The sequence below is a fragment of the Panthera onca genome, chromosome B2 (assembly GCF_046562875.1).
Source record: "Panthera onca isolate mPanOnc1 chromosome B2, mPanOnc1 haplotype 2, whole genome shotgun sequence".
Lineage (NCBI taxonomy): Eukaryota > Metazoa > Chordata > Mammalia > Carnivora > Felidae > Panthera > Panthera onca.
In genome coordinates this window covers 105,357,451-105,383,445 of record NC_138343.1, presented here as the reverse complement: position 1 = coordinate 105,383,445, position 25,995 = coordinate 105,357,451, and the positions used below count along the sequence as shown (strand labels likewise).

General features: G+C 37.6%; 1 protein-coding gene across 5 annotated transcripts in view; it reads left to right on the top strand.

Moving 5' to 3' along the window:
* Window positions 1-25,995, top strand: part of ROS1 (ROS proto-oncogene 1, receptor tyrosine kinase) — a 118,496-nt gene that overhangs the window by 63,208 nt on the left and 29,293 nt on the right. For 4 of the 5 annotated variants that reach the window (XM_060616493.3, XM_060616494.3, XM_060616492.3 and 1 more), the window contains exons 27-39: window positions 2,408-2,584; window positions 4,220-4,422; window positions 6,094-6,238; window positions 7,008-7,240; window positions 7,328-7,504; window positions 11,070-11,238; window positions 11,968-12,085; window positions 15,207-15,397; window positions 17,192-17,275; window positions 20,266-20,401; window positions 21,663-21,825; window positions 23,498-23,562; window positions 24,503-24,632. In XM_060616493.3, coding sequence (XP_060472476.3) covers window positions 2,408-2,584; window positions 4,220-4,422; window positions 6,094-6,238; window positions 7,008-7,240; window positions 7,328-7,504; window positions 11,070-11,238; window positions 11,968-12,085; window positions 15,207-15,397; window positions 17,192-17,275; window positions 20,266-20,401; window positions 21,663-21,825; window positions 23,498-23,562; window positions 24,503-24,632 — 1,991 coding nt within the window. Of the gene's footprint in view, window positions 1-2,407; window positions 2,585-4,219; window positions 4,423-6,093; window positions 6,239-7,007; window positions 7,241-7,327; window positions 7,505-11,069; window positions 11,239-11,967; window positions 12,086-15,206; window positions 15,398-17,191; window positions 17,276-20,265; window positions 20,402-20,630; window positions 21,631-21,662; window positions 21,826-23,497; window positions 23,563-24,502; window positions 24,633-25,995 lie in introns of those variants that run through there. The other variant, XM_060616496.3, reaches the window with a different exon arrangement.

Below are 25,995 nucleotides of genomic sequence, written 5' to 3'. Positions count from 1 at the left end.
CTCATTTAATTTTCAAAACACCTTGATGAAGTAGATAATAGTATGCTCATTTTACAGATGAGAAAACTGAGACCCAGAAAGGTAAGGTATTTGTCCAAAAGGCTACAATTAGTAGAGGATCTGCGGTTGGAAAGTGGGCCTAACTACAACATCTGTGATCTTACTACTAGTACCCTACTTTACTTCTGTTTTGATGATCTCATTGACTCCGCATTCAGCATGAGTTTATCAATACTTGACATCACGTGCTTGTGGAGGAAATACTTAAATGTCTGAAGTGATTTGGAGGTCTCCTAATTAGGAGTAATTGCAGCAGAAAAAAAAATGCACTCTAAATACCTCCATACATTGTTAAGAGTCTACTCTTCACTGTTCAAGGTAGTAGCAACTAGTCACATGTGATTTAAGTTCAAGTTCATTAAGATTAAACAAAATTAAAAGTTTAATTCCGCAGTCATGCTAGCCACATTTTAAATACTCAAACCACAAGTGGCTAATGGTTACTGTATTGATCAGTGTAGACATAAAATATTGCCATCATCAGAAGTGTTTTTGGACATTGCTGGTCTTTATAGTAAAGTTTTGAAATTACAAACGTATGTGTGTGCGTGTGTGTGTGGGTGTGTGTGTGTGTGTGTGTGTGTGTATGTGTATCTGTGACACAGACTCCTTCCTTGATCAAATGTTCCCCTTTTCTCAACTGGGCCTTGACTTGAGTCTTCCTTGTCTGTCATTGTTGAGTCTAGTTTTAGCAAGAATCTTGCTAAATCAGTTTAGGGATAACCCCCCACCCTAGGTATCTGATCAAGTCCTTCATCTCCCACACTTAATTTCTTGGGTTGCCTTTAGCAAAAATCATAGGAAGATTAGCAAGAATCTCCCTACCCTTGATGTCTTCTGTTAGTAATTTTCTATCCACTGACCCCATAATTTTGCTTGTTGGCTTTGAATCCCCAGCTTTCTTTGTTGTATGTGAAGTTGAGCACATCTCTCTCTCTCCTATTACAATATTGCAACAGTCTTAACTAAAGTCTTTCTTACCATTTAAACAAGTGTCAGAATAAATTTTCTTTACCATCTGATACACAAGAATTGTCTAGTAGGCCATTATCTTATAGATATAGAATTGGTTAGTCTTTCAGGAATCCATAATTGAAATTTATAACCCTAAAATTAGAAAATTTGAATGACTTTAGAGATGTTTTAGCTGGAATGATATTGGAAGAAATCCCCTCTACAAAAACACCCTTGCTTGAATAATACCTGTTTATAAAAAAAATATGTCTTTATAAGGAAATTCTTTATTTTTTGAATAATTCTAAATATTAGATTTTTTCCTTACATTTAGCCAAAATTTTCTCCCCATTTCTCCCATTCATTGATCTGAGTTCTGACCTCTAATTTTATACAGAATAAATCAATAACTTTCTACATGATAGCCATTCAAGTATGTAGTGACTTCTGTCATAGCTCATTTTCCTTTGGAGGAAAAATTCATGTATTTGTAACTACTCCTCACATGATGTGGCTTCTAGATCTTTCTTTGCCCTAGTAACCCTCCTGTTGTTTCGCTCCAGCTGCTTAATATCCTCTTAAGTGTCACCCCCATAATGACCCCCTGTACTGTCGATGTGTTCTGGTTAGTGCAGGGGGTCTCTGACTTCCTCTGTCTTCTTTTATTGAAGCTGAAGGTGGCATCAGGTCTTTTGGCTGCCTGCCGTTTGAAAAACCCATAGTTTTTTTCATGTTAACTATTATTAAGCCAGATTTCTTTCATTTGTTATTTTTAGAATTGATCTTAAACTTGAATTTAGGGTGTCACATTTATTCCTATTACATTTCAATCCATTTCCTGATTTTGTAGAGATATTTTGAAAGTTTAAGCCAGTAATTGAACATACTAGTGTCAGTAAGAATCAGGTATTATCTGCAAAATTGGTAAGTGTACTTACTCTGTTTATTCCAAATTACTGATAAAAAATATTGAGCAAGACGCTGAGCCCTGGGCCCGTCGTCCAACACCTCCCTTCCAATAGGTATTGTTTGATGTGGAGTCACACAGGTTAAGTTGAAAATCTTGGCTCTGGTCTTTACTAACTTTGTGGCCTTTGAGGAGATTATTTAACTCCTTAAAGCCTCAGTTTACACTTCTAGAAAATGAGGCCAATTCTAATAGTATTTACCTTATTGGCTTGGTATGGAACTAAAATGAGAAAACATCTGTAAAATCCTTGGCCTAATGACATAAAACAAAGGTGGTATTTTTTTTTTTCTTATTGAAATGAGGGAAAGATTAAAAATTAGCAATTACAATACAGAAAAAGGATTTCACATATTGTTTTGAGTAGAAAACGTTAGTTATGTATTTTGTTGTTTCTGTTCTTTATTTTATGTTTTTCATGAGCAGGAGAAATGCTTGAAAGTTTAACTGTGGATGGGGAATTTCTCTACTGGATCTCCTCAGCAAAGGACAGCACACAGATTTATCAAGCAAAGAAAAGCAATGGGGCCATCCTCTCCCGGGTGAAGGCCCAAGGGAGTAAGCATATCTTGGCTTACAGTTCAGTTCTGCAGCCTTTTCCAGGTAATAAAATCACACTGTTCATCAGCATGTTCTCCCGTCTGGGGTGGGGGCAGAAAAGTCTCAGAATATCTCCTTCTCCAGGCTGCCCCCTCAAGCCCTTCGTTGTGTACTCAGTGTTGATCCAAACTGCCAGGATGGGTGCACGCTGCGATTGCTGTTTGCCCTGGGTCACAATTGATCTCCGTGTGTATACATGACTTGAGTCATCCTAGAGAGTTTTAGACATGGGAAACCCTTGTCTATCATTCTGTCTGTCTCCTTTTCTCTTTGCATTCTCATAATTTCTTTTCTGTCTTTTTTTCTCCTCTGACAATATTTTTAGAAATCCCCGTTGTGTCAAAAAGCACTGCATAAAATTTCAGGTCTTTTTCAAGGTAAAGTGCTTTATTTGTTGTATTATGTATGTCAACTGTTCATCATGTGTACGTGTGTGCTATCATTTTTGCTAAGTTCCTCCCTTTTTTTAAATGTGTCACTCGTTAAGTTTTTTAGTGTTGTGCTTCTGTCTCCCTCAGAGACCCTGTGGATTTTATTATACAATTTTGTATAATGCAATGACTTTTAGGAATGCGTGGATGGCACTATGGCAGAACTAGCTATATATTTTCTGAGAGTCATAATACTAATAAAAAAGTTTGAACTCTAAAAGCCAACCGACCAAAATTAAAAACATTACATACACTGAGGGTGGCCTTCAAACCTAAAGAGGTTTTTAGTTTTTTCTCAAGCTATCTGCCATTAGGGTGGCAATATCGTTTTAAATTAAGATAATTACCCCCTAGAGAGGGGCAGAAAGAATTGAACAAACTCTCTCTGCTTAAATGTATTCAGTTTTAAAATATGAAAAAAATGGGAGAATTTATAAATAAGCCAGGTGCCTATTTTGGTAAAGTAGTTCATTTTTCATTTTGAGAAATTTAGGAGATTTGGTAAGTCCATTAAAAGTCTGTTTGAAATTGGAACGCACACATATACCCGCACATCCTTAAAGATAAAAGTTCTAAAGCTAGCATGGGTTTTTTTTAACTGGAATTAATTTAAAAGATATGGTTAACATTTAAACAATGTTTTTTAACATTTATTTATTTTTGAGAAAGAGAGACAGAGCATAAGTGGGGGTGGGGCAGAGACAGAGGGAGACACAGAATCCAAAGCAGGCTCCAGGTTCTGAGCTGTCAGCACAGAGCCTGATGCAGGGCACAAACCCATGAACCAGAAGATCATGACCTGAGCTGAAGTCGGACGCTTAACAGACTGAGCCACCCAGGTGCCCCCTTCCCAATTTGACTAATGTGCTGTCACTACTGTCTTCAAAGTAAAAAAAGGCTCAGCTTGATTTTGCTGTGATCTGTGTACCTTATTCAGTGTACTTTAGCTCCCCCTGCTGGAAATTTTAATCAATGATCCGTTACCTTGCTCCCTTTTTTCTGTGGTATTTAACAACTTCAAAATGTGTGGGAAAAACACCCGTCTTTCTTTCCTGAATAACATTTCCAATACTTCAATATATCACACCTTGTCAGCCAAGTATAAAAACGTGTTATTACCCTTGAAGTTAAATAAATCTGCTGTTCCTCTTTCATACATATATGTATGAAATATGTGTATATTTTGAATCTTTTCTTATTATTTTAGATAAAGCATTACTGTGTCTAGCTTCAGATGTCACAGAGCCAACTATACTTAACACCACTAACAGCAGCCTCACAATCCGATTACCGCCCACCAGGGCAAATCTCACGTGGCACAGCATCACTTGCCCTACTCCAACATACCTGGTTTATTACCAAGAAGTTAATGGCGGGAAAAATAGCTCTGGGCTGAAATATAAAATGCTGGTAAGATTGGAGCTGGTGGTCTTTGTCTTTTCACAAGATACCTGTTTCTGATATAAAATTCTCACTCACAATGAACTGTTTTCTATATTATATCCTGAAGCACGCTACTGTGCAAACTTTTACGGCTGATCCATCAAAGCAAGTTGTGTTCTAGTCTTGTCTGGGAGTTAAGCTTCAAGGAAGTATATTTATTAACTATGACCAGTGGTGGATTGCCATAGTGACAGTTTCCTGAGTGTCCTGGGAGAACTGGTTTGTTGTCTTCCCTAATTATCCCCAGAAAGTGATAGAGATCTGTTTTTATGGCCTATGCAGCAGATTGCAGATTGAAGGGTAAGAAATGATTAGACAGAAAGAACATTACTGTATAACCCTCCTCCATAGCATCTATTTAATATAAAAATGGTATGTTCTATTTTTGTCTGTCATTTCCTGTATGCTGTTATGTAGGGAGTATGTCGGGTTTTTTTTCATCATTGTATTCTTAGCACCTAGCATAGTAGTTGGCTTTGTAGAGGCTTTCACTAGTTATTTCTTGAGTGGATGAATTAATTGGCACAATTCAATCCATTGTTGGCACTGATGTTTCAGTTGTCCTTGTGATGGAGTCATATGTATTCAATATTTTGCTCTGTGCTTGCTATTCAACCACATCAAAAGGTGAAATTGACCATCATCATCTGTTGGAAGTTAAACACTATATACTTCACCAGAAAGGACACATGATTCTTGTTATTTCCTTTGTCTATTTTAACCTCTCTTTACACATTTCAATGTTTCAGAGACAGATTGGATCATTTGGCTGACCAAGATTAGGCTGGTGGCACTGGATATTTCTGTTACCACAGCCAGTCTATCCTACACATTGATTAATATGGGTCAAAGCAATGGGTCTCAGACCTGACTGCACATTGGAGTTTTAAAAACCTCTGGGCCCACACTTCACCTCAGACCAATGCAATCAGAATCTCTGGGGGTGGGACCCAGGCACAAGTGTTTTCTTAAAACTTTCCAGTTGATTCCAAAACACAACCAAAATTGAGAACTGTTGGTCTAAGGACAGTGTTTTTATTTTATTAAACTTTACCTTTAATAATGATTAAGTAATTCAGCTTAATATTTTATCATATTCACTTATGTGTCAAATCTATTTAAACTTTTTTTTAATGTTTATTTATTTTTGAGAAAAGTGAGAGCATGAGCAGGTGGGGCAGAGAGAGAGAGGAGACACAGAATCCGAAGCAGGCTCCAGGCTACGAGCTGTCAGGACAGAGCCCAACACTGGGCTTGACCTCATGGACCGAACCATGAGATCATGACCTGAGCCAAAGTTGGACATCCAGGCACCCCTGTGTCACATCTTTACCATACCATCTTGCTGACCTTTGTATGCAAAGCTGTGAATTAGTATCTTCTTCTGAGAACTTAGCTTCCTATGTGAAATGAGCATGTCATTGAAAATTGACCGATCATTTGGTATTGATTCTTGGAGATAGTAAGCAACTCAGGTCTGGGCAGATTAGGGCAGTGAACATTATCATTCTCTTGATCCAATATCAAAAAATAAGTTAACTTAAAAGATCTTTTAATTATCGTATCCCTTTGGTTAATTTCTCCTCATTTGTATGAAAAAATAAGAATCCGATATTGAGTTTTAAAAATTAATTACAGGAATCTCAGGAGAGGATAGCCTTTATTGAAGGCTTACAACCATTTTCAACATATGTGATACAGACAGCTGTAAAGAATTATTATTCAGACACTGTGGAACAGTTACTTCTGGGAAAGGAGATTTGGGGAAAAACTAAAAGTGGAGGTGAGTTATGGGCTTGGGTGGGTTTCTAGACAGGCATTTTGTGATATACGTGACATATACATCTATATTTGTGGTTTTTAAAATTTGGATGCTAAGTAATCTCTATTATGTGAGCTTTTTAAACTTAATAAGAAAATGTATTATTGACAATACTCTGATAACCTGATTTTTGCTCTAACAACAGAAGATGAATAATACTCCATCAGAATGAAACACAACTAGAAGGTGAAACATCAGAATCAATACTGTTTGACCAAGAAACACATTTTCCAGTCTCACCACATAGTGTCACCCTCTCCCCACATATTCACAGGTCTCATCCTGTGGCGATGCAGAATTAAGCCTTTTCTCTGTGTGAATTTTACTCAGGACACTTGAGATTTAAAGTAAATAACATCATTGCCTGAAAGAAAATGAATCTAGATCTAAAAAGGTTTTCTGAGAGGTGGTGATTATTTTGAGGTCACACCATTTCTTTCAGAGGTCTCTGATGACATTCCCAAAACTAATCTGAATTGGTTTGTTCATCATCATTGGCCATATCATTGAGCTGGAGTCAGAGAATGATTTAGTCATTAGGCAAAAATAAGCAAGAGCCTTTCAGGCAGCCTGTTAACTTACCATTTTATAAGAGGTTGGCTTTCCTTTAGAATATTGGCCATTCGTTCTGCTCACATGATATGATTATTCCTCAACCAGAACCCCATTCCTTCTTCCATCTTTCAGTGCTGATGCAATATCCCTTACCATGCATTGCTATTTATTTCAGTGCCAGAAGCAGTTAGGCTCATTAACACAACTGTGCAGTCAGACACCCGCCTACTTGTATCCTGGGAAGAATCTCACAAGCCAAATGGACCTATGGAGTCAGTTCGCTATCAGCTGGAAATCTCACATCTGGCCCTAATTCCAGAGACTCCTCTAAGACAAAGTGAATATCCAAATGGAAAGCTCTCTCTCCTTGTTACTAGACTATCTGGTGGAAAACCATATGTGTTAAAGGTATAGTAAGTGTATGGGGCACTTTTATTGCCATGCTCAAGTGCAAGGTTCCGAAAAGGTTAAGCGATTGTTCTTTTTTACAAAAAGGTTCTGGCCTGCCATGCTGAGGAAATGTGGTGTGCCGAGAGTCATCCCGTCACTGTCAAAATGTTTGACACACCAGAGAAACCCTGTGCCTTGGTTCCAGAGAACACTAGTTTGCAATTAGAATGGAAGGCTCCATCTAATGTTAACCTCATCAGATTTTGGTTTGAACTCCAGAAGGTAGATCTCACCATACTCTTTTAATGCAAATCTATGTTTTGTGCTATGGGATAAATTAGAAGACCTTTTTTCATATCTCTAGAGTATTCTCTTGTATAAGCCAACAATATATTTGACAACATTCATTGATTTAGGCTGGCTTGCCATTTACAGAATCTATCTAGACTCATTTCTGATGGAAAGAATTCCTAGAGACATTGGTTGCTCTTAAAAGGCTCCGTGGAAAGGGTTATAAGCTACGGTTTACTGGTTTTCATAATATTTTACTTAGTTTAGATGTTATCAGCATGGCTGTCTAGCGTCCAGCAATTTGGTATTTCCAATGAAGACAAAGAAAAGAAATGGACAAGCAAACAAAACCCAAATCCTTGTCTAGAAATGTTCTTTCAACCATTTAAAGGCTGTATAGCAACAGGAGAGAAATAAAATATAAGACCAGTTTATTCTGAACCAGTTGGATCTTGGCGTATAAACTTTAAATGGTTCTTCATCCAAAATTCTCCATGCTTCAACTATATAAAAATATCCACTGAATTTCAAATATCAATTAATCTAATTAATTCACTGTTGAGGAAAGTCTAGGTTGATTTTTGTATTGATACACTTAAAATGGATTATTTTTTAGAATTGCTGCATTTCATTTTCAGTATTATTTATTTTGTGTGTCTACATTCGTAAAGTTTGGTTAGGAATCTTTTGTTCAGTTGTAACAAAAACAAATCAGTATAGTCATGGCCTCGCTTTTTTTTCAAAAATGGAGTTGCTTCCCAGGAGGTTTTTAAATTTTACTATGTAAGATTTTTTTCTATGATCTTACATTTTTAAGATAAAATCCATGAAAACTATGAAACAATAGTGAATGTCGAGTTCATAAAACCAAAAGCTGTAGTTTATTGGACTTTTTTCATCGAGCGTGCTTGTGATGATTTGCTGCCTATTTAAAAAAGTGTCATCTTATAAAAATGCAGTTAAATTGGAGAAATTGGAGGATCACCTTTTATTAGACATCTATTTAAGGAAGCTCAGTGCAGTTCAGTTTAAAGGCAAAGTGGGGGATGTGAAGTTTACTCCTGACATCAAAGAAATGTGATGGGGAAGGACCTTATAGCTGGTGACTCTAAGCCCCTCCTGTTACTGATGAAAAGTCGGAGATCCAGACAGGTGCCATAGTGAGTCAGATATCACCAGCCAGGCAGGAAAGAGCCCCAGGGGTTGACTCATCCTACAGCAGTCCTACTTGGGTGCTATCCATGGAAGGAATGTGAGTCACTAAGGCACCTACCCCACTCCTCAAAGTTTGGGAGAAGGACAGAGTTCTGGGACTGTCTGGTTCAGTCCTTGTGACTTTCACACAAAGTTTTTTTTTGTTTGTTTCAAAACTTCCCCTACACTTGCTGAAAACAGGTTCTAGATATACCACTTAGAACATCATGAAGCTGAAAATGTGGGATACAGTAATCATCACATGTGACCATCTACAAGTACTAACTGATGAGCACAGTAAGAGGCTGTGTTCCGATAAGGTTGATGAGTACCTCCAGTCAGAAAGTTCTATATCTTTAGAGCAACTTGAACCTATCTCATAAAGATAGGATACCTGGGAATGATGGTATAACTCCATACTGGAACTCTAAGAGGGGACTGATAAGGGTGAATATGTGTCTTTTTAATTAAGAATTTTTTTTTAGAAAGGAGGAGAAAAAGATAAATTTCCAATTTTCATCTTTTCTGTCAAATTTTCCTTATGTGGAAAATGAAGGAATTAAAGCACAAGGCTAAATTTCTATCTAGGTCTTAAATTCCATAGATTTTTTTTTTTAAATCACAACAGTGTATGGAAGAAGGACATATTTAATTTGAGATTAAGGAGAAGAAACAAGTAGTTTCATTTTGGTAAATTATTTTCCTGGTTGTGCATTAAAATTGAGTTTTTCTCAATTGTCCAGGAAAATTCCTACATTTCTGAAGTTCTGGTCTCTGAGACATGATAGGCTGCACCATTTCCTTCTCACCCCCCATCCAAATAATTTTCAAATCTCTCTGTGGTAGCTTTCACTCCTGCACTTGTTGGCCTCTAACAAATGGAAGGTCTTGACTCCACTGTGATTTACTGGGGTAGCTGTGGCACCTCCCCAAGTTGGTGGTCTGCCCAGAACATTCATTGCTGTGGTAAGGCCAATAGTCTACTGTTTTCCAGCAGAACCCTTGGTCAAACATCTGACCTTCCAAGGAGCTTTGATAATTTCTGGAGGGTATGGAATGTTGGGCCATCTATTCACTTAAGGTAGTTTATATAGCAGATTATTAAGGAGGCAGGATCACAAAGGGCTAAAATTTTTGAGGTAGAAATCAATATTTGTTTGTCTGTCTGTCCCTCTTTCTTTCCCTCAGTTCAGAGTAGATATTAGGGATCCAATGCGTCTGTTTCGTTAGCCTGTATGTTTTAGTAGAATCGATACATTTATGAGTTTAGCAGGCAATGGCCTGGACATCAGCATTTTTGTTTTTTAATTTTTTTTCATTCCTTGCATTCCCATTTTCCTCTTTTTTTTTTTTTTTTTTTTTGTAACAAGGTGGTCTACTTCTTGAAGGTGCTGTAGGAATCATTCCTAGTTGAATAGAAAACTAATATAAAGTGTCCATCCAATGAAATGATGTGACCTTGTGAGTGCTAAATGAAAAACGAGATGTAAAGTAAGGTTTATTTATGGAAACTGACCTTCTTAGGAAACTCTACTGGAGAAAATACACTAAGAACCCTTGACAAAATGCCACATCCTCTGTCTTTCCCTATTTGTACATTGAAAAAAAAATCACCATTTTCAAATAACACATGAAGGGTCCAAATACACAGATTTTTCAAAAGCCATGCACAAAGAAAGTGTAAGATAGCTATAATTAGAGACCCAGTATCTACATTGGAATTAAAGTAAGATTTCCTATATTTAACTTCTAACATTTCTACTCAGTGACTGAGTGATGGTAGACAAAAATTTCCCTCTTTTAGGGAACTAGGCTTCATATGTATAAAAAATAAGGAACGCTGGTTAGACTGAAAAGAGTTTGAAGGGAAAAACTACATGTTTTAATTTATAAGTCACTGTAGACCTGTTGATAGAATCAAAATGTGTAAAAACATTATAATTTTGAAATTAACAAATCCATGGAGTTGAAAATGTCATTATTTTGATCCAGCATGGTCCCTCAGCTATGGATTTGCATTCTCAGCCATCCTAATTTAATGTAGGTGTCTCCAAGGAGGGATAACAAAAAGCCAAGGTCTAGATCTTCCCTAAGGACATCTATGTAATAAGAGGTGCCTGTCCCACCTTGAACTCATCCTAAGAACCGTTATTCAAGTCAGTTATAGCTTGTCACAAACTTAAAATGGCGGTCAGTGGTGGAGATAATGTTTGGGATCAAACATTCATAAAGGAGCACTTATTTTAATTGAAAATAAATTTTATTTAAATTTTTAATTGCTTGCCATAGACTTGTGAATTTCTATGCTTAAGAAGGTTTTCTTAAAGCACCAAAAATATTAATTGAGACTTCTTTTTTCCAGTGGAAGTATAATGAGTTTTACCGTGTGAACACTTCATGCATCCAAGGCCCTACTTATGTCTGTAGCATCACAGATCTACAGCCTTATATGTCCTATAACATCCGCGTAGTGGTGGTTTATAGGACAGGAGAAAATAGCACCTCACTCCCAGAAAGCTTTAAGACAAAAGGTGAGTACTGATAGCCTCAATAATCCTCAATACTCAAAAAGCCCTGTAAGTTTCTCAATGAGTTTCTTATCACTTATTTCACTAATGTTAGAGGTTAACCTTTTTCTTTTCTTTTTGAAGAGGAGTAAATTATTTCTAGAGTTTGAGGTAAGAGTTGAAAAGAATCAGGAGTCTTTACAGGCACTAATGAGATAATACTGAGATAATACCAGGTTTTGCAGAATCCTGAACTGAGCAAGATGATTCCACCTTCCAGTATTCTCTACTTTCTTGTCTATCTGTGACATTTTGCATTGAGAACAAAAGTTAAATGGTGTTATTGAGTGTTCAACAAATATTAACTTACTGACTACTGTATTCTAGATGCTAAAAATTAAAAAATCTAAAAAGAATGCTAATTAGTGTTTTAAAAGGTATACTGTAACTCCAAGTTGATCCCTGTAAGAATCAAAGGGAAAATGCTCCAAAATTTACAGTTTTCTTTATTCACATCACTTATTTTGTGGTGAGCTAACATAATACTGTTATTCCTATCACTAGTCCATCTAATCCATCACTAATAAAAACTTCAGATACTCATTTAAAAATATGCACCCATATGAGAATATTTCTCAATATTTCATTAATGTATTTGACTTTCCTCTCTGTAAATATATTCTGTGGAAAGATGTTATGCAGAATATTTTCTACTTCCGACATACCAATCAGTACTTTCTTATGTTTCCAAAGCTGGAGTCCCAAGTAAACCAGGCATTCCAAAATTATTAGAAGGGAGTAAAGATTCAATACAGTGGGAAAAAGCTGAAGATAATGGAAGCCGGCTTATGTACTATGTCCTTGAGGTCAGGTATGTCTGTTTGCAAAAGTGCTTTGTAAACTACAAAGAGCTAAGTGGTTAATTGTAAGGTATTATTAGATCAAAATTAGCAATATTTATAAATAAATATGAAGGATCTTTAGCTTAAGGATCTTCAGTGCACCATTGTGCTCTCTGCCCAATGCCTAGTGGTCAGCCTTGGCACTCCGATCAGAAGGAGATCACATCATCCTTCTCAGAAATCTGCCACTACTTGTCAAAACGTTATGGAAATAATCCAGTCATTGGCACGTGCAGCTAATATTTATTTAATTTCTATTCTGTCCAAGAAGCAGGGCTGATATTTGATGTTAGATGATGGTATGCATGCAAATTTCTGATGATAATTTGTTTTAGCAAGATGAATAACGTCTGGTGAGAACTGGCAGTGAACCAGGTATATTTCAGAATGTGAAAACAGGTCAAGCACAGAAATGGTCTGAACTGTATAGGTTACACTGGATTCTTTATCCTTTGTGAAGAGTATAACTTGCACTGTGTGCCCGAGGGTCTGAAAGCGTGCCTTCAATGAAAACCAGGCAGCTAGTGAACATATACAACCTCAGAGCTGGCCAGTATGGGGAGCTCTGTATAATGGTCACTGGCTCAGATGAACTGATTTCATGCCAGCTTGAGGGGAGAATTCCAAATTCCACAGACACTCCTCTTGTGGATCTATGAAGCTATCTTTTAAGAAGTTCCAAGGACAAAAGTCACTTCCATAATTATAGTCCTGGCAATTCGAGCTTTAGATCTATTTTTGCTCCATCTTGATCTGGCATTCCCATAACCTTAAAAAATTTTCCTGCTCATGGCAGAGGATTACACTGGCCATATTTCTAACTGAAACCTTCTTGTAAATTCTGTTACTGTTTTTCATTCAGAGTCAAATGCATTCTGATCTGCAGAACTGTGTTGGTGGTCTGGGACTCTAATTATATTCGCCAGCCAGCCCATACCACTGTCTTGCTAGGAACCATTTAGTGTGTTCCCTTCAGTGACTCCTTAAGAGCAGAACTCCATACATTCTTTGCATTTTCTTGCCCCAAGCCTCTACTCTCATGACAGGGATAATGGGATAATAATACAATGAATTGCTGTATCTCAAAGTCACTTCTTCAGTCAGGATACTAGTATACACTAGGTACTTGCTGATGGTACAGTCGTAGTGATAGTGTGTGAACGCGGAAGCCGAATACACTGTATTAGTGTCCTAACATTGCCATGAGAAAGTACCACCCCTGGGTGGCTTGAAACAGCATTTATTCTTTCACAGTTTTGGGGACTAGAAGTCGGAAATCAAGGTATCCGCAGGACCATGCACTTTCTGAAGTTTCTAGGGAAGAATCCTTCCTTGCTGCTTCTTAGCCTCTGGTGATCCAGACTTCCCAGCAATCCTTGGTATTCCTTGGCTTGCAGATGTATCACTTCCAACTCTGGCTCTGTCATCACATGGTGTTCTCTGTGTATATCAGTGCCGATATTCCTCTCTTCTTAAGAAGGCACTGGTCAATGGGGCATCTAGGTGGCTCAGACGGTTAAGCATCTGACTTCGGTTCAGGTCATGATTTTATGGTTCTTGGGTCAAGCCCCACACTGGGATCTGGGCTGACAGGGTAGAGCCTGCTTGGGATTCTCTCTGTCTCCCTCTCTCTCCCTGCACCACCCCCCTGCACTCTCTGTCTCTCTCAAAGAAAAAAAATGAACTTAAAAAAATTAAAAGAAGGCACTAGTCATTGGATTTAAGCCTACCCTAATCCAGTATGACCTCATCTTAACTTGCTTACATCTAAAAGACCTTATTTCCAAACAAGGTCACATTCACAAAGTCTGGGTAGGTGTAAGTTTTGGGGGATACTACTCAACCCCGTACCGTGTTTAAATACTTACTTTACTCTTTTTTTTGAATTTAAGTTTTCTCAACTGTAAAATGGGATGATGGTATTTACCTCTTTAGGTTGTTGTGAAAACTCAACAACAGGAAATGAAATAAAAAGCATCAGTATGGTGTGTTATAAATAGAAGACTCTCAACCAATATCAGAATTCTTTCTTGTCTTCCTCAATGGCCAATAACTGTGAAGAGCCATTTTATGAATTTTTAAGTGTTTCTTTCCTTTGGATCAGAGTTGTTGGAATTGAACAATGAAATTGCCAGTGCCTAACACAAGACTTCACAAAATGTACGAAGACATTGTATAAAGAGTCTTATGCAGGATGGTCCCTAGGACACTTAGCTCCTGGCAACAGTTGTGAACAACTCTGCTGCCCTGATCCTCCTGAAGTTCTTGTCTTTTCTCTGTCCTTCAAGGGCTGAGCCTTCCCATCCCTTTCAGGATGTCCACTCTGTAGAAGCAGAACTAGCTATCCCTAAGCTTACTGTGGGTTGGTACCAAGTCCTAAAACTGTTGTTGTCTGAAAAGTCCCAGACTTGAAAAGTTCTTCATTGTCAGGACATAATTGGAAGGCCTGGAGCTTGTCCTCAGTCTACGATTCTGTTAAAAGCCATTCCATTTATATCTTTTGAGCCCCACTCTCGTGCTCTTTCCATGTTTCATATAAAGAATAATGTGGGTTGACTTGAGGTGGAGTAGATGCCAATAAAAATGGAAGAACTAAACCTTGGAATCTCCGGTATAATGATAATTTTGGTATTCAAACTATTACACCTTCCTTATCAATTTTATGCCCTGTATTTCATTTTATGCAGAGCTATGGTATACATAAACTACACATGGCGTAAGAGACTGAGAATTAAGAAAGTATAAAAAATTCCAGGTTAGAAGTTATGGAACAACTGTCTGATGTGTTTGGAATTCTGAAGAAAGTTTATACATTCTAATAGTAGGAAAAACCTCTTCAGCTCTCTCCTGGCCATTCACTATTTGTTATTTTCCCAATGGGCTGAGTTTGTTGGCTCCATGCATTGCCAGGATGTCTTTACAGGATTATGCTGTGTGGGAGGAATGAGATCAAAGGTAAAGTGTGCAGTAGGAGATGCTCTTGATTTCTGTTGCTGAAATGGTACAGGAGCATCTAGAAACAACACATATATTGTCTCTTATATTTTCTATATTGACCATTTTGCTCTTTTTTTTTTTTTTTTTTTGTAGAAAGGGTACTTCAAATGATTCGCAGAACCAGAATTTAATGTGGAGGATGGCATATAATGGATCCTGCGGTAGTATTTGCACATGGAAGTCCAAAAACCTGAAAGGAACATTTCAGTTCAGAGTGGTAGCTGCAAATAATCTGGGATTTGGTGACTATAGTGGAATCAGTGAGAATATTATGTTAGTTGGAGGTATGTTACGATGTCTGTCTATGCTCTAACTGATTACATAAAGGTTCAGAGAGAAAGATAAGTGAATTCTTAACAATAGAAATGAGTTGGATGACTGTATAATTTATCATCTAGACTATGGAACTATTCATTTCATGTGATGTGATCTTCCTAAAACATCAGCGTCCTCGTGTCATTTTTCTCTTCAGTAATAATCAGCTACTTCTTAATGCCCGGCACATCAAGTCCGTGTTCCTGGATAGGCTTCCTAGGCTGTCCACAGTCTGGTCTGGATCCAGCCTTGTGTTCCTTTTCCTGATATTCTCACCTGCTACACAACAGGCCTAAAACTATGCTTTGGCTCTTCCTCAATATCTTCATCTTCCATTGTGTATCCCATTGTAGGTGATGCTATATCATCTGTCTGATCACAGAGCCTAGAAATCTCAATACCATATTTAATTTTCCCGCTACTCTTTCACCAAGTTCTATTTATTTACCATCTTGATTTCTGTTTAATGGGGGGGTCATCTTCTTATTTCCACTTTGGCTTTCCTAATTTATCATTTCTTGTCTGTGCTCTAGGCTTAATCACACTGCTGATGGTTAATCTAGCTGAAGCACAAGCTGGACCACTTAACCCATCTCTGAAATCCCTAAAACGACTCTCCGTTCACTGCCTTCAGAGTCAAGTGGAAACTTGTGTGTGTGACATTTAAGGCCTTCCATGTTCATTGTTCTCAATATTTGCCCCTATGTTGTAGCCATACTGGTAAAAACCTTTTTATGACACTAGGTTTTTAAGCTTTTGTTTCCCTCAGCCTAGAATGTGGGTTCCCACCACCTACCATTCACCCCTTAGCTGGGTTTTCCTTTCCCTTACTTTCTGTCAATTGAAATTCTTCTCATCCTTCTCATCCTTCAAGGCCTAAATTAAATGAACCTAGAGCTGTTGCTTAACTGATGATCTTTAGGCAAGATGAATTATTGCATTTCACATACACACAGCCTCTATTATTCTATATAATGTTTGCATCATTCTTATTTGTATTATAATTAGTTACCTGGATAAAACCTCAGAAATTTTTTTTCTGAAAAAAACAAACCAAAATAGTTGATATTTTACACTTTGCAGGCTACATCTGATGTCTGTGGCTGCTGTTTCTTCTTCTTCCCATTCTTTTCCTCTCCATCCCCCTCTTTTTTCCCTTTCTCCTTCTACTCCTCCCCTTCCTTCTCCTTCTCCTTCTCCTCCTTCTTCAAATAATGCTTTAAAAATGTAAAAATAATTCTTAGCTAATGGGTAGTGCAAATCAGACTATGGCCAGACTTGACCCAGAGGCTATGGTTTGCCAAGCTCTGCCCTACATGTCTCACCTCTCCTCAACTGAAACTACCAAGAGAAGGTACCATGTTTCCATGGTTCTATTCCTCAGTTTAACACCTATAGAATTGAATGTAATGCAAGACAGTATAGAAGAAACAATAATTCTGATTATATACTATATGAAGATTGAGATTTCTTTGTTCCAAATTCATTAAAAAGATTATAGGTGTTTCCTCCGCTATTTTTAAGTAGATTGGGTGGGCACATAAAAATGGTGTATTGGTAAACCAGATCTTTGGAAAACAAAACAAAACCAAAACCTTGATTTTAATTTCCTGTGGTATTAAGCACTTTTTCTGTGGGTGATTTCAAACTACCAGTGGTTTAACAAGTGGCTTGCAAAAATCTAGTAGGAGCTGGTTCAGGCATATCTGAAACTACCTAGCTTTATTCTGCAAATTTACTTTTTTTTTCATTTATTTTATTAGATGATTTTTGGATATCAAAAAGAAGCTTTATACTTATTATTATAATTGGAATATTTCTGGTTGTTATAATCACATTGATTTTTGGTAAGTATAATAATAAATTGATTTAAAAATATAAGTAGTAAACTATTTACTTGATCATATTTAGTTGATTTAGCACTTAGTGTATTTCCCACATGAAATAAATTCACAAATTTCACAGCTACTTTTGGCTAGATTTTCATAACCACTAACTTCTGTGAATTGTTTTCTGCTCTTGGAGTAACTATTTTATGAAAAATATATCTGTGCTTATACTTCATGGTGTACTTTAGATAAAACTAATTATAAGGGCACCAACTTTTAGCTTTCTTTAAAGCAGTATTTTGGATTGGCTAAATGCCAAGTGCTTTGTGGCTTATAGTTTTAAATAAGTAAAAGAAAAATAACTCTGGATGCAAAAAAAAAAAAAAAGTGTAGGATTAATAGGAGACCAGTGACAGTTCTTGCTGGGATAGTTTGGGTCTCTGGGCAGACAGACTGGTTTGGAAGGAATGGCTCTTCCTTTGCAGACAACCCATCTCTGACTTGTAGGGTCCACTCTGGGTTTCAGATGTCTAACTTGCTTATTTCAAATCCCTGCTCATTAATAAATGACCAGGAAAGCAGAAGAATTTGTTAGGTGGATAGAAAGGTAGCTGTTTCTCTCTACTCATTTTTATACTAATGTGCTAGTCCTAAATTTTTTTTTTAAGATTTGGTTTAGTGATGAGAAAATATAGTGACAACTCCAGAAATATTGGGGTCAAATATTGGGCCTATAGGGTTATCTTGGTGATCATATATCCTGGGTTATTCCTTTTGTTTCAGCATAAACGTTAATAGGACTTTCTTTCAGTGCCCCAAATATCCTGGTTTGGATTACAAGATATCATCCTATCATCACTTACTAATATTATGAGTCCCTGACATGCTGAAGCATTATAAGAAAGACACGATACTTACCAGAAAAGAATACTCAAGTACATATTTAGGAAACTTTGGCTTGTTTTTTTTTTTTTTTTTTTTTTTTTCCCTGCATAAGGGAAAGAAGGGAAAGTTTAAGGAAAAGTTACCAACGTAAAGCTAAACTTAGCGCTCAGGATAAAGAAAGCCAGGATTTTACTAACTGGTCTGAATCTTTATTCTTTCCCCAAACTGATTGGAGTGGTAAGCTATCAGAGAGCACACTGAAACTTGAATTGAGATTTCTTTTCACAGATTCCACCCAGATAATATACGGAACTCCTTTAGCTCACTGGGAAAGCTAAAAATTTCAGCTGACCCTGCCAGGATCTTAACCTGTGGTTCCAGGGAGTCTAAGTATTGCACAGCTGATGCTAGTGCCACTAAGCCGGCCCCTCCAGAATTACACGTACGGCTGTAGTATATTTGGCAGTTGGCATATAGGCTTGACGCTTGTCTGCTTTCCTACGGGGAAGGAGTATTACAGCAAGACTCTTCCATCTGACCTTTGCTTGCCTACTGTACATCACCACTGTTGAAACCCATAACTCTAGTGGGTGAGCATGAGATAATTTCAGACAACCTATATTGTGCTTTCGAGACATCCCATGGATATCTGACTTTCTCAGGATTTAAAGGTCTCTATTCTATTTGGAACTTATGAATTTTGTAGTACAGTTAAGCTAATTTGGTTCTTTGCTTTTAGCAGCAGTGCATGTGGTTTGACTAGTCTGAGTGTGTGAGTGCATGAGAAAAGATTGAGTTATTAAAATAATGAGAAGTGGCAATTGTTTAAAAATCTGTGTTGGGCGGAGGGCTCTCAGCAATCGTACTTACAAATATAAAATTGAAGCAAGTATTTAAAAATAAACATCGACAGCCTTCGCTTTGGTGAGTGGTCATATCTCACATGCAACATTAGCCTCATGTTGGGAGCAGAGGGAAATAAGTTGTAAAATGCAATTGCTTATCATGGCAGCTTGCCATTTAATGAGGGAGCTGAGACATAACCTGTGTGAAATTATAAAGAGTGAGATATAAAAGGCAATAGTACAGGAAATGCACTGGACACTGACATAGAAGTGCTAACTGAGAGCTACAAGTGGTCTTGTAAATTCATAAATGAGAGATCAGCAGAGTTGCAGAGGTCTTAGAAGGCATTGCTGAGGATGAGGATGGGGGCCTGAGCTGTGCCTTTAAAAATGAAGGGGGGGAGTGAGAGCTTTTCAGGTTTGAAAAATTGCATTGGCAAAGGTACTTAAGATCTTTCCCCCATGTGGTCCCTCAGATGGAATTTCGCTTGAACGAAACTCTAACCTGTTGGAAACAGAAGCTACTCTGGAATGAAATTCAGACTTTAACGATCATCTTACAAAACATCTTTGCTGTTTTCAACTTTTGAGCCAATGTTCTAGTATAGATGGTTGACCTTATAATTGTATTTTAATCTTCCAATAATCACTTATCTTTATGATTATGAAAATAATATGTGCTCATTGTATGAAGAAGACAATATAAATCATCCATGATTTCACAGCTTAGGGAAGATAATTTATATTTGATGAGTTTTATTGCAATAGTTTTTCCTGTATATTTGAGTATGTGTATATGAACAACAATGGTATGAACTCTTGTACTCTGAAAAAAAAAAAGCATGCCATTATATTGAAAGTGTTCCTCAAATCTACTCTAAGAGTATAACCTGGACATATCTGGACTCAGATATAAATTTGTTTCACTAATAATTATAATGCAAATTAGTTTTGCCTTATTTTGACTCTAGTTTAGGGGTGATTTTGAGAAATAAGTTCTGATATTAAGAGACTTCAACTTGTTTATAACAATAAGAAATGCATTAAGCTTTGGTTTGCGACACAAGGTAAGAAGGGACGTGGTATAATTTATGTGTTTTTATATGTCTTTCTACCTAGATTTAATTTGTTTTTCTGCTCTGGACAAATTTTTCAATCAAATTCTGTTATCCTATCAATGGTGTTCTTACATCTAAACGTTTAAAATGTATTGTTAACATTTCTTCAGAAATAAAGCAATGTTTCATTTTGTAAATTATGTCCTTTTTTATTTTATAGTCTGGCATAGAAAATTAAAGAAGCAAAAAACTCCCATGGAAGGGCTGACGGGTCTCATACACGAAGACAAAGAGTTGGCTGAACTTCGAGGGCTGGCCGCTGGAGTAGGACTGGCTAATGCCTGCTATGCGATACAGTATGTAACCGGGGCCATCATTATGGGGCACCTAGAGAACAGTGGGCAACTATAAAGAGAGTGCTCATGGATCCCAGGATTGTCCTGGTCCTGTCCAGAGTAATGCTCATTACTCTGGCATAATTATTAATAACAACCCCTTCCATTTTCAAATGTGACCTGAGATGGATGGCAAATTATGTGGTTACGCTAGTGTAAGGAAGATCATCAAAATGTCATTGTTTTCCAGTGTTTTATCACATAGTTAAAAAATAAATGAAACAAGGAAATAAATACTGTATTGAAGAGAACAGATGGTAACACGCTTGGTTCAACTGGAGGCAACTAGAAGAGAGGAATTCCAAGGGTCCCATGCCTGTGCCGTTAAGTCAATCTTAATCTGTTTTCAAACGTTGCATGGTGATTGCCTACAAAAGCTCTTTAAGATCGTTGAATTTGAACTTACGTTGCTGTCCTTAATTAAAGAAAATATTTAAATGCCTTTTTATCCAAGACACTATATTGCGTTTTATACAAGACACTATATTATGGCCTATGCTAAAAGAATTATATAGTCATAGGCCTTGAAATTTATAATTCCAAGACATAAAGATGGAAGTTTAAAAGTAGACATAGAGGCGATCTAAATTAGTGATTCAGAGGTGACTTTTCCTTGAGAAAATACTCTGCAAATCTATATTCAAGATTCTGTTTCAAAAACTCAAAGCATTTTAAATTCAGACAATTTTCCCCCCTCATAATATTCCAGGTGAGAGTTGGCTTCTAAAAGTTAACCTTATGGAGAAAGAGTTGATTTTTGTGGTCATGCTAAATGTTGTTCTGCATAAGAGATCAGGTGTGTGAAATAGTTAACATGAAAGTTTTTAGGCTCATAAACCCAGATATATTTATTACTAATTTGTAATAGCTTTTTGAATTGATAACCCAAAGAAATTAATAACTCATAACTTTAACAAAACAAACTACAGTTAAAACTCTTGAGGCAATGCACGCATATGCATGTTTCTATCAAGATAACGGTGCCTAGAAGTGAAGTGACATGCTCTGTCTGTGTTTTGGAATAGGGAAGGAATATTCTGGTTGGTGGAATAGGGAAGGAATAGAAACACAAAATTCCACATCGCTGTATTACATAGAACAATGTTGCAAAGTCATGAGATTTCTCTTTCTCTTTCTCATACTCTTTATTTCTCAAACACTGACACCAACACCAACTTGTAAACCAGATGTATTTTGGGAAACCAAAAATATTGTTTTCCAGTACTCTTCCAACCCAAGAGGAGATTGAAAGTCTTCCTGCCTTCCCTCGGGAAAAACTGACTCTGCGTCTCCTGTTGGGAAGCGGGGCCTTTGGAGAAGTGTATGAAGGGACAGCAGTAGACATCTTAGGGGCTGGAAGTGGAGAAACCAAAGTAGCAGTGAAGGTAACGTGGATCTTTTAATTCCTTGACATGCTGGCTCAACATATCTACATGAATTTACATGGACGAAACTATAATAAAACATGAGTGATCTTAACTGGAAAGAGAACTGGTAGAAGGTGGAAGTCCACGTCTGACTCCAGAAATTATAATTTTTCTTCCATTTCTTACATAAGCCCTGTAATTCACTTACCTCTAAAGTTACTAATTTGCTAAGACTCAGCAGGCAGTTTTCCCCTGCAAATATACTTATAAGAGAATGGGGGTTGTAAAAGCACCTTCTCAGTGTCTTAGGTTCTATGGCAGATAGTAAACAATGATGGCTTGTTAACCATTTGGTGTCAGTTTTAACTATGCAACTCCGCCATCGCGGTGCAAAAGCAGCTCCAGTCAATACGTAAACTAATGAGTGTGATTGTGTTCCGGTAAAATTTTGTTTATGAGAATTGAAATTTGAATTTCATATAATTTTCATGTGTTAAGAAATATTCTTTTTTTTTTTTTTTTTTTTTTTTTTTTTACTTTTCCCCCAAACATTTGAAAAAGTAACATGTCAAATATACCTGAGTAAAGCTGGGAAAATACAAAATTAAAAGTTAACAATTATTTTCAGATCTCAAGTTGTACAAAAATAGGTGACAGGCTGGAATCGTTCTGTAAGCTATAGTTTGCTGACCACTGTACTATACGGTTATTCATCACGGTGTATTTAATGTAGTTTTAAGGAAGCACTGGGTATATTCTCATATTTGTGTAAAGCCTTTTGATTGAGGGATGATGAATCCTTTATGGAACTGAGCAATATCCTAATCACTACTTTTTAGGAATTTGTTGCTTTGAGGGTGGGCTATACAACTAGAAAAGTTAGCAAAATCTTCTCCGCTTCCAAATGATATCATCTAAAAGGACTTAAATTACTGTAGCCTCAACTGGTGTAGACAAGTGTTTATTTTTCTCACCTAATGAGAGGACTGCTGGCTTTGTGCAGTACTGTGTTACGTCAGAACCAGTAAATCTGAAATTCTCTTGACTTTGTACATGTGTGTTGCCTCATGGTCCCAAGATGGTTGCCAAAGATCAGGCATCACATCTTCATTCAGGTTAAGGGAAAGGGTAAGGATAACGTTAGACGTATATGTTCAAAAAGTGAAAGTTTTCCACAAGCTTCTTTCCCCTTTTAGCAGTTTTCCCCTTATACTTCATTGACCAGAATTGAGTCAGATGACCGCCCCTATTTGCAAGGGAGGCCGGAGAATCACAAAACACAATTTTCATGATTAGCTTAGACCAATTGTTTGGGTCTGGGCATCATGCCTCTAAGAAACAAATTGAGTATTGTTAACAAGGATGCAGGGGGAAACAGATATTGAGTAGAAAACTTTGAAAAGCAAGAAACTGACCTACATACCAAATTTGTAAAAATGTCTACATTTTGGAGAGAATTTGTTTAAGTGATACTCAATCTTTTATCTGTCAGGTATTCTCACGTGAACACCGGGTATAACACGGGCTAACTTTAACTAAGTTTACAGAGCACATGTGCACGTATTACCCATGATCTGTTTCCAGCTGTCAGGGTGAATATTACAAAACAAAACAAAGATGGTCTCCATTAACCCACTGAGCCCAGAAATGTCTGCTATACTGATTCCTGGCTTCTTTTTATGTTGCATAGACTTTGAAGAAGGGCTCCACAGACCAGGAGAAGATTGAATTCCTGAAAGAGGCACATCTGATGAGGTATTGGGGCAGCTCTGGATTAATTTTTCCTTGGTAGGAGTGGCAAGCTTTTATATCCGATTGGTAAATTTTTAACATTCAAAATGACCTGACGTAACAGATCATGCCCAAAATAAACATGGCTCAAGTTTAAACATAAATAGTCTGTAGTGATGAGTATCATACAGAAGCCAGTCTTTCAAAAGGCAGTCCTCAGGCAAAAGGTCTTCTCTTCTTTTACCTTCGATAAGAAGTGTGTTGTTCAAGTGACTTCTGAAGCTGTTTAGCTTTAAGCATGCTTATGTTCTTTGAACCGTGTGATAATGGGTCAAGTAGACGGAGGAAGGGAGAGCTCTAAGTACAACGATGTCAGGGAAAATATCCTCTGTCTTGGTAAACTTGTCTTCAAGGGTAGAGTCAGTTGCTGGTCATGAAAACTGCTCAGAGGCATCTTAAAGGGATGGCCTGAGGCAGTAGTCTATGGGATCCATGCTGTGGGTTCTAATCAGCAGGTCAGGGCTTACTGGCTTTAATGCATTGAGAAAGTTGGTTGAAGCCAAACCTGCATGTCTGACTTGCTTCTCCAAAAGGAAGAGAATAACATTCCATACCTATGATGACCCAAAAGGTAATGCTTTCAAATATCTTTTGAAGAAGGATACCAGTTAAAATTACTTTCTTTTCCAAAACATGAAATAGTTCATATAAACGTTTTTTCTAAAGATCACCCTATTCTATCGGTATGCATTGGCCACTAGGGGTTGCCGTATCATCTCTCTAAGGCAGGCACACAGGACAGTACTGGGAAAAGGAGACTTCCATTTATTAGAGAACAACAACAACAACAACAACAACAGGAATTTTGGAGGAAACGATAAAGAATTGCTCTATTTCCCAAAGGCTCTCAGCCAGGGTGTCTGTTACTGTCACAACATCCTGTCTGTCTCTTTCCACCTTTTAGCAAATTTAACCATCCCAACATTCTGAAGCAGCTTGGAGTTTGTCTGCTGAATGAACCCCAGTACATTATCCTGGAACTGATGGAAGGAGGAGACCTTCTTACCTATTTGCGTAAAGCCCGGATGACAAAGGTAGGAAATGGGGTCCCGGTATTGGTTTTGTAATGCAAATGCTCTATAATTTCCTGCTAAATGTATTTAAATTCAATAGGCTGATTCAATCTGGGCTGATGGTAGAACCTCTGAAGACTTCTGTAGAAAGAATTCTTGTATTTCCTTCATTTGGATTAAGACAATTAGAATCCTGGGCTAACTTCTGGCATTTTCTGATTATTTGAGCCTGTTTTTAGTATTTAATGGGAAAATAGGTACCTCACTGCCAGAATCATGTTTTCTGGAGAACAGAGATTGTGTGGAGTTGGAAAGGCACATCTTTCTCCGCACTTTATCTCTATGCCTGTCTGTCCCAAATTGATATTTGCAACCCCTTATGTCTTCATTGAGAACTATATGTCCCTACCCAGTTGGCATATCTGGATTTTGTTTTAATTTTTAATGGCTTTATTTATTTGTGAGAGAGAGAGAACGAGAGAGAGAGAGAGAGAGAGATAAAGGGAATGAGCAGGGGAAGGGCAGAGAGAGAGGGAGACAGAGAATCTGAAGCAGGCTCCAGGCTCTGAGCTGTCAGCACAGAGTCCTACTCAGGGCTGGAACTCATGAACTGAGAGATCATGACCTGCGCTGAAGTTGGACGCTTAACAGACTGAGCCACCCAGCTGCCCCTGTTTGGATTTTAATGGGCATCTTAAACTTATGTTGGCCAGAACTGAATTCTTGATTTCCTATCTCCTCCTTCATGCCATCCATCCAGTTCCTTGCTTTCTCTTCCACGGTCACACTAACAAGCCCGGTCAGCAGTTCTGCCCACCCCCCTTCCCCTGTGCTTACCTACAGCAGTGCCTGGAACAGCGAGGGCACTGCAAACACCGTGGAATGAGGGCCAGGGGTGACAGCACCTGTGGGAAACTACTTTTTATCTCCAATGAGAAACACATGAGACAAAACAAGTAACTAATATTTAAACGTAGATTTCAAAAAAAAATTTATTTATTTTTATTTTTATTTTTTTATTATTTGTTTTTATTTCTGTCAAAGTACACATTATATGGCTAAAACTTTGAAATATATAACAAGGTTTATAGCGAAAGACTATTTTGGGGGCACCTGGTTGGCTCAGTCAGTTAAGCATCCTACTCTTGATTTCGGCTCAGGTCGTGATCTCACGGTTCATGGGTTTGAGCCCCGCATCAGGCTCTGAGCTGACAGTGCAGAGCCTGCTTGAGATTCTCTCTCCCTCTCTCTCTGCCCCTCCCCTGCTCACTCTCTCTCTCTCAAAATAAATAAATAAACATTGAAAAAAAAAAAAAAGAAAGAAAGACTATCTCATCCCCACATCCCAGATCTGTCCAATTTCTTCTGGTGTTTACCTCATGTT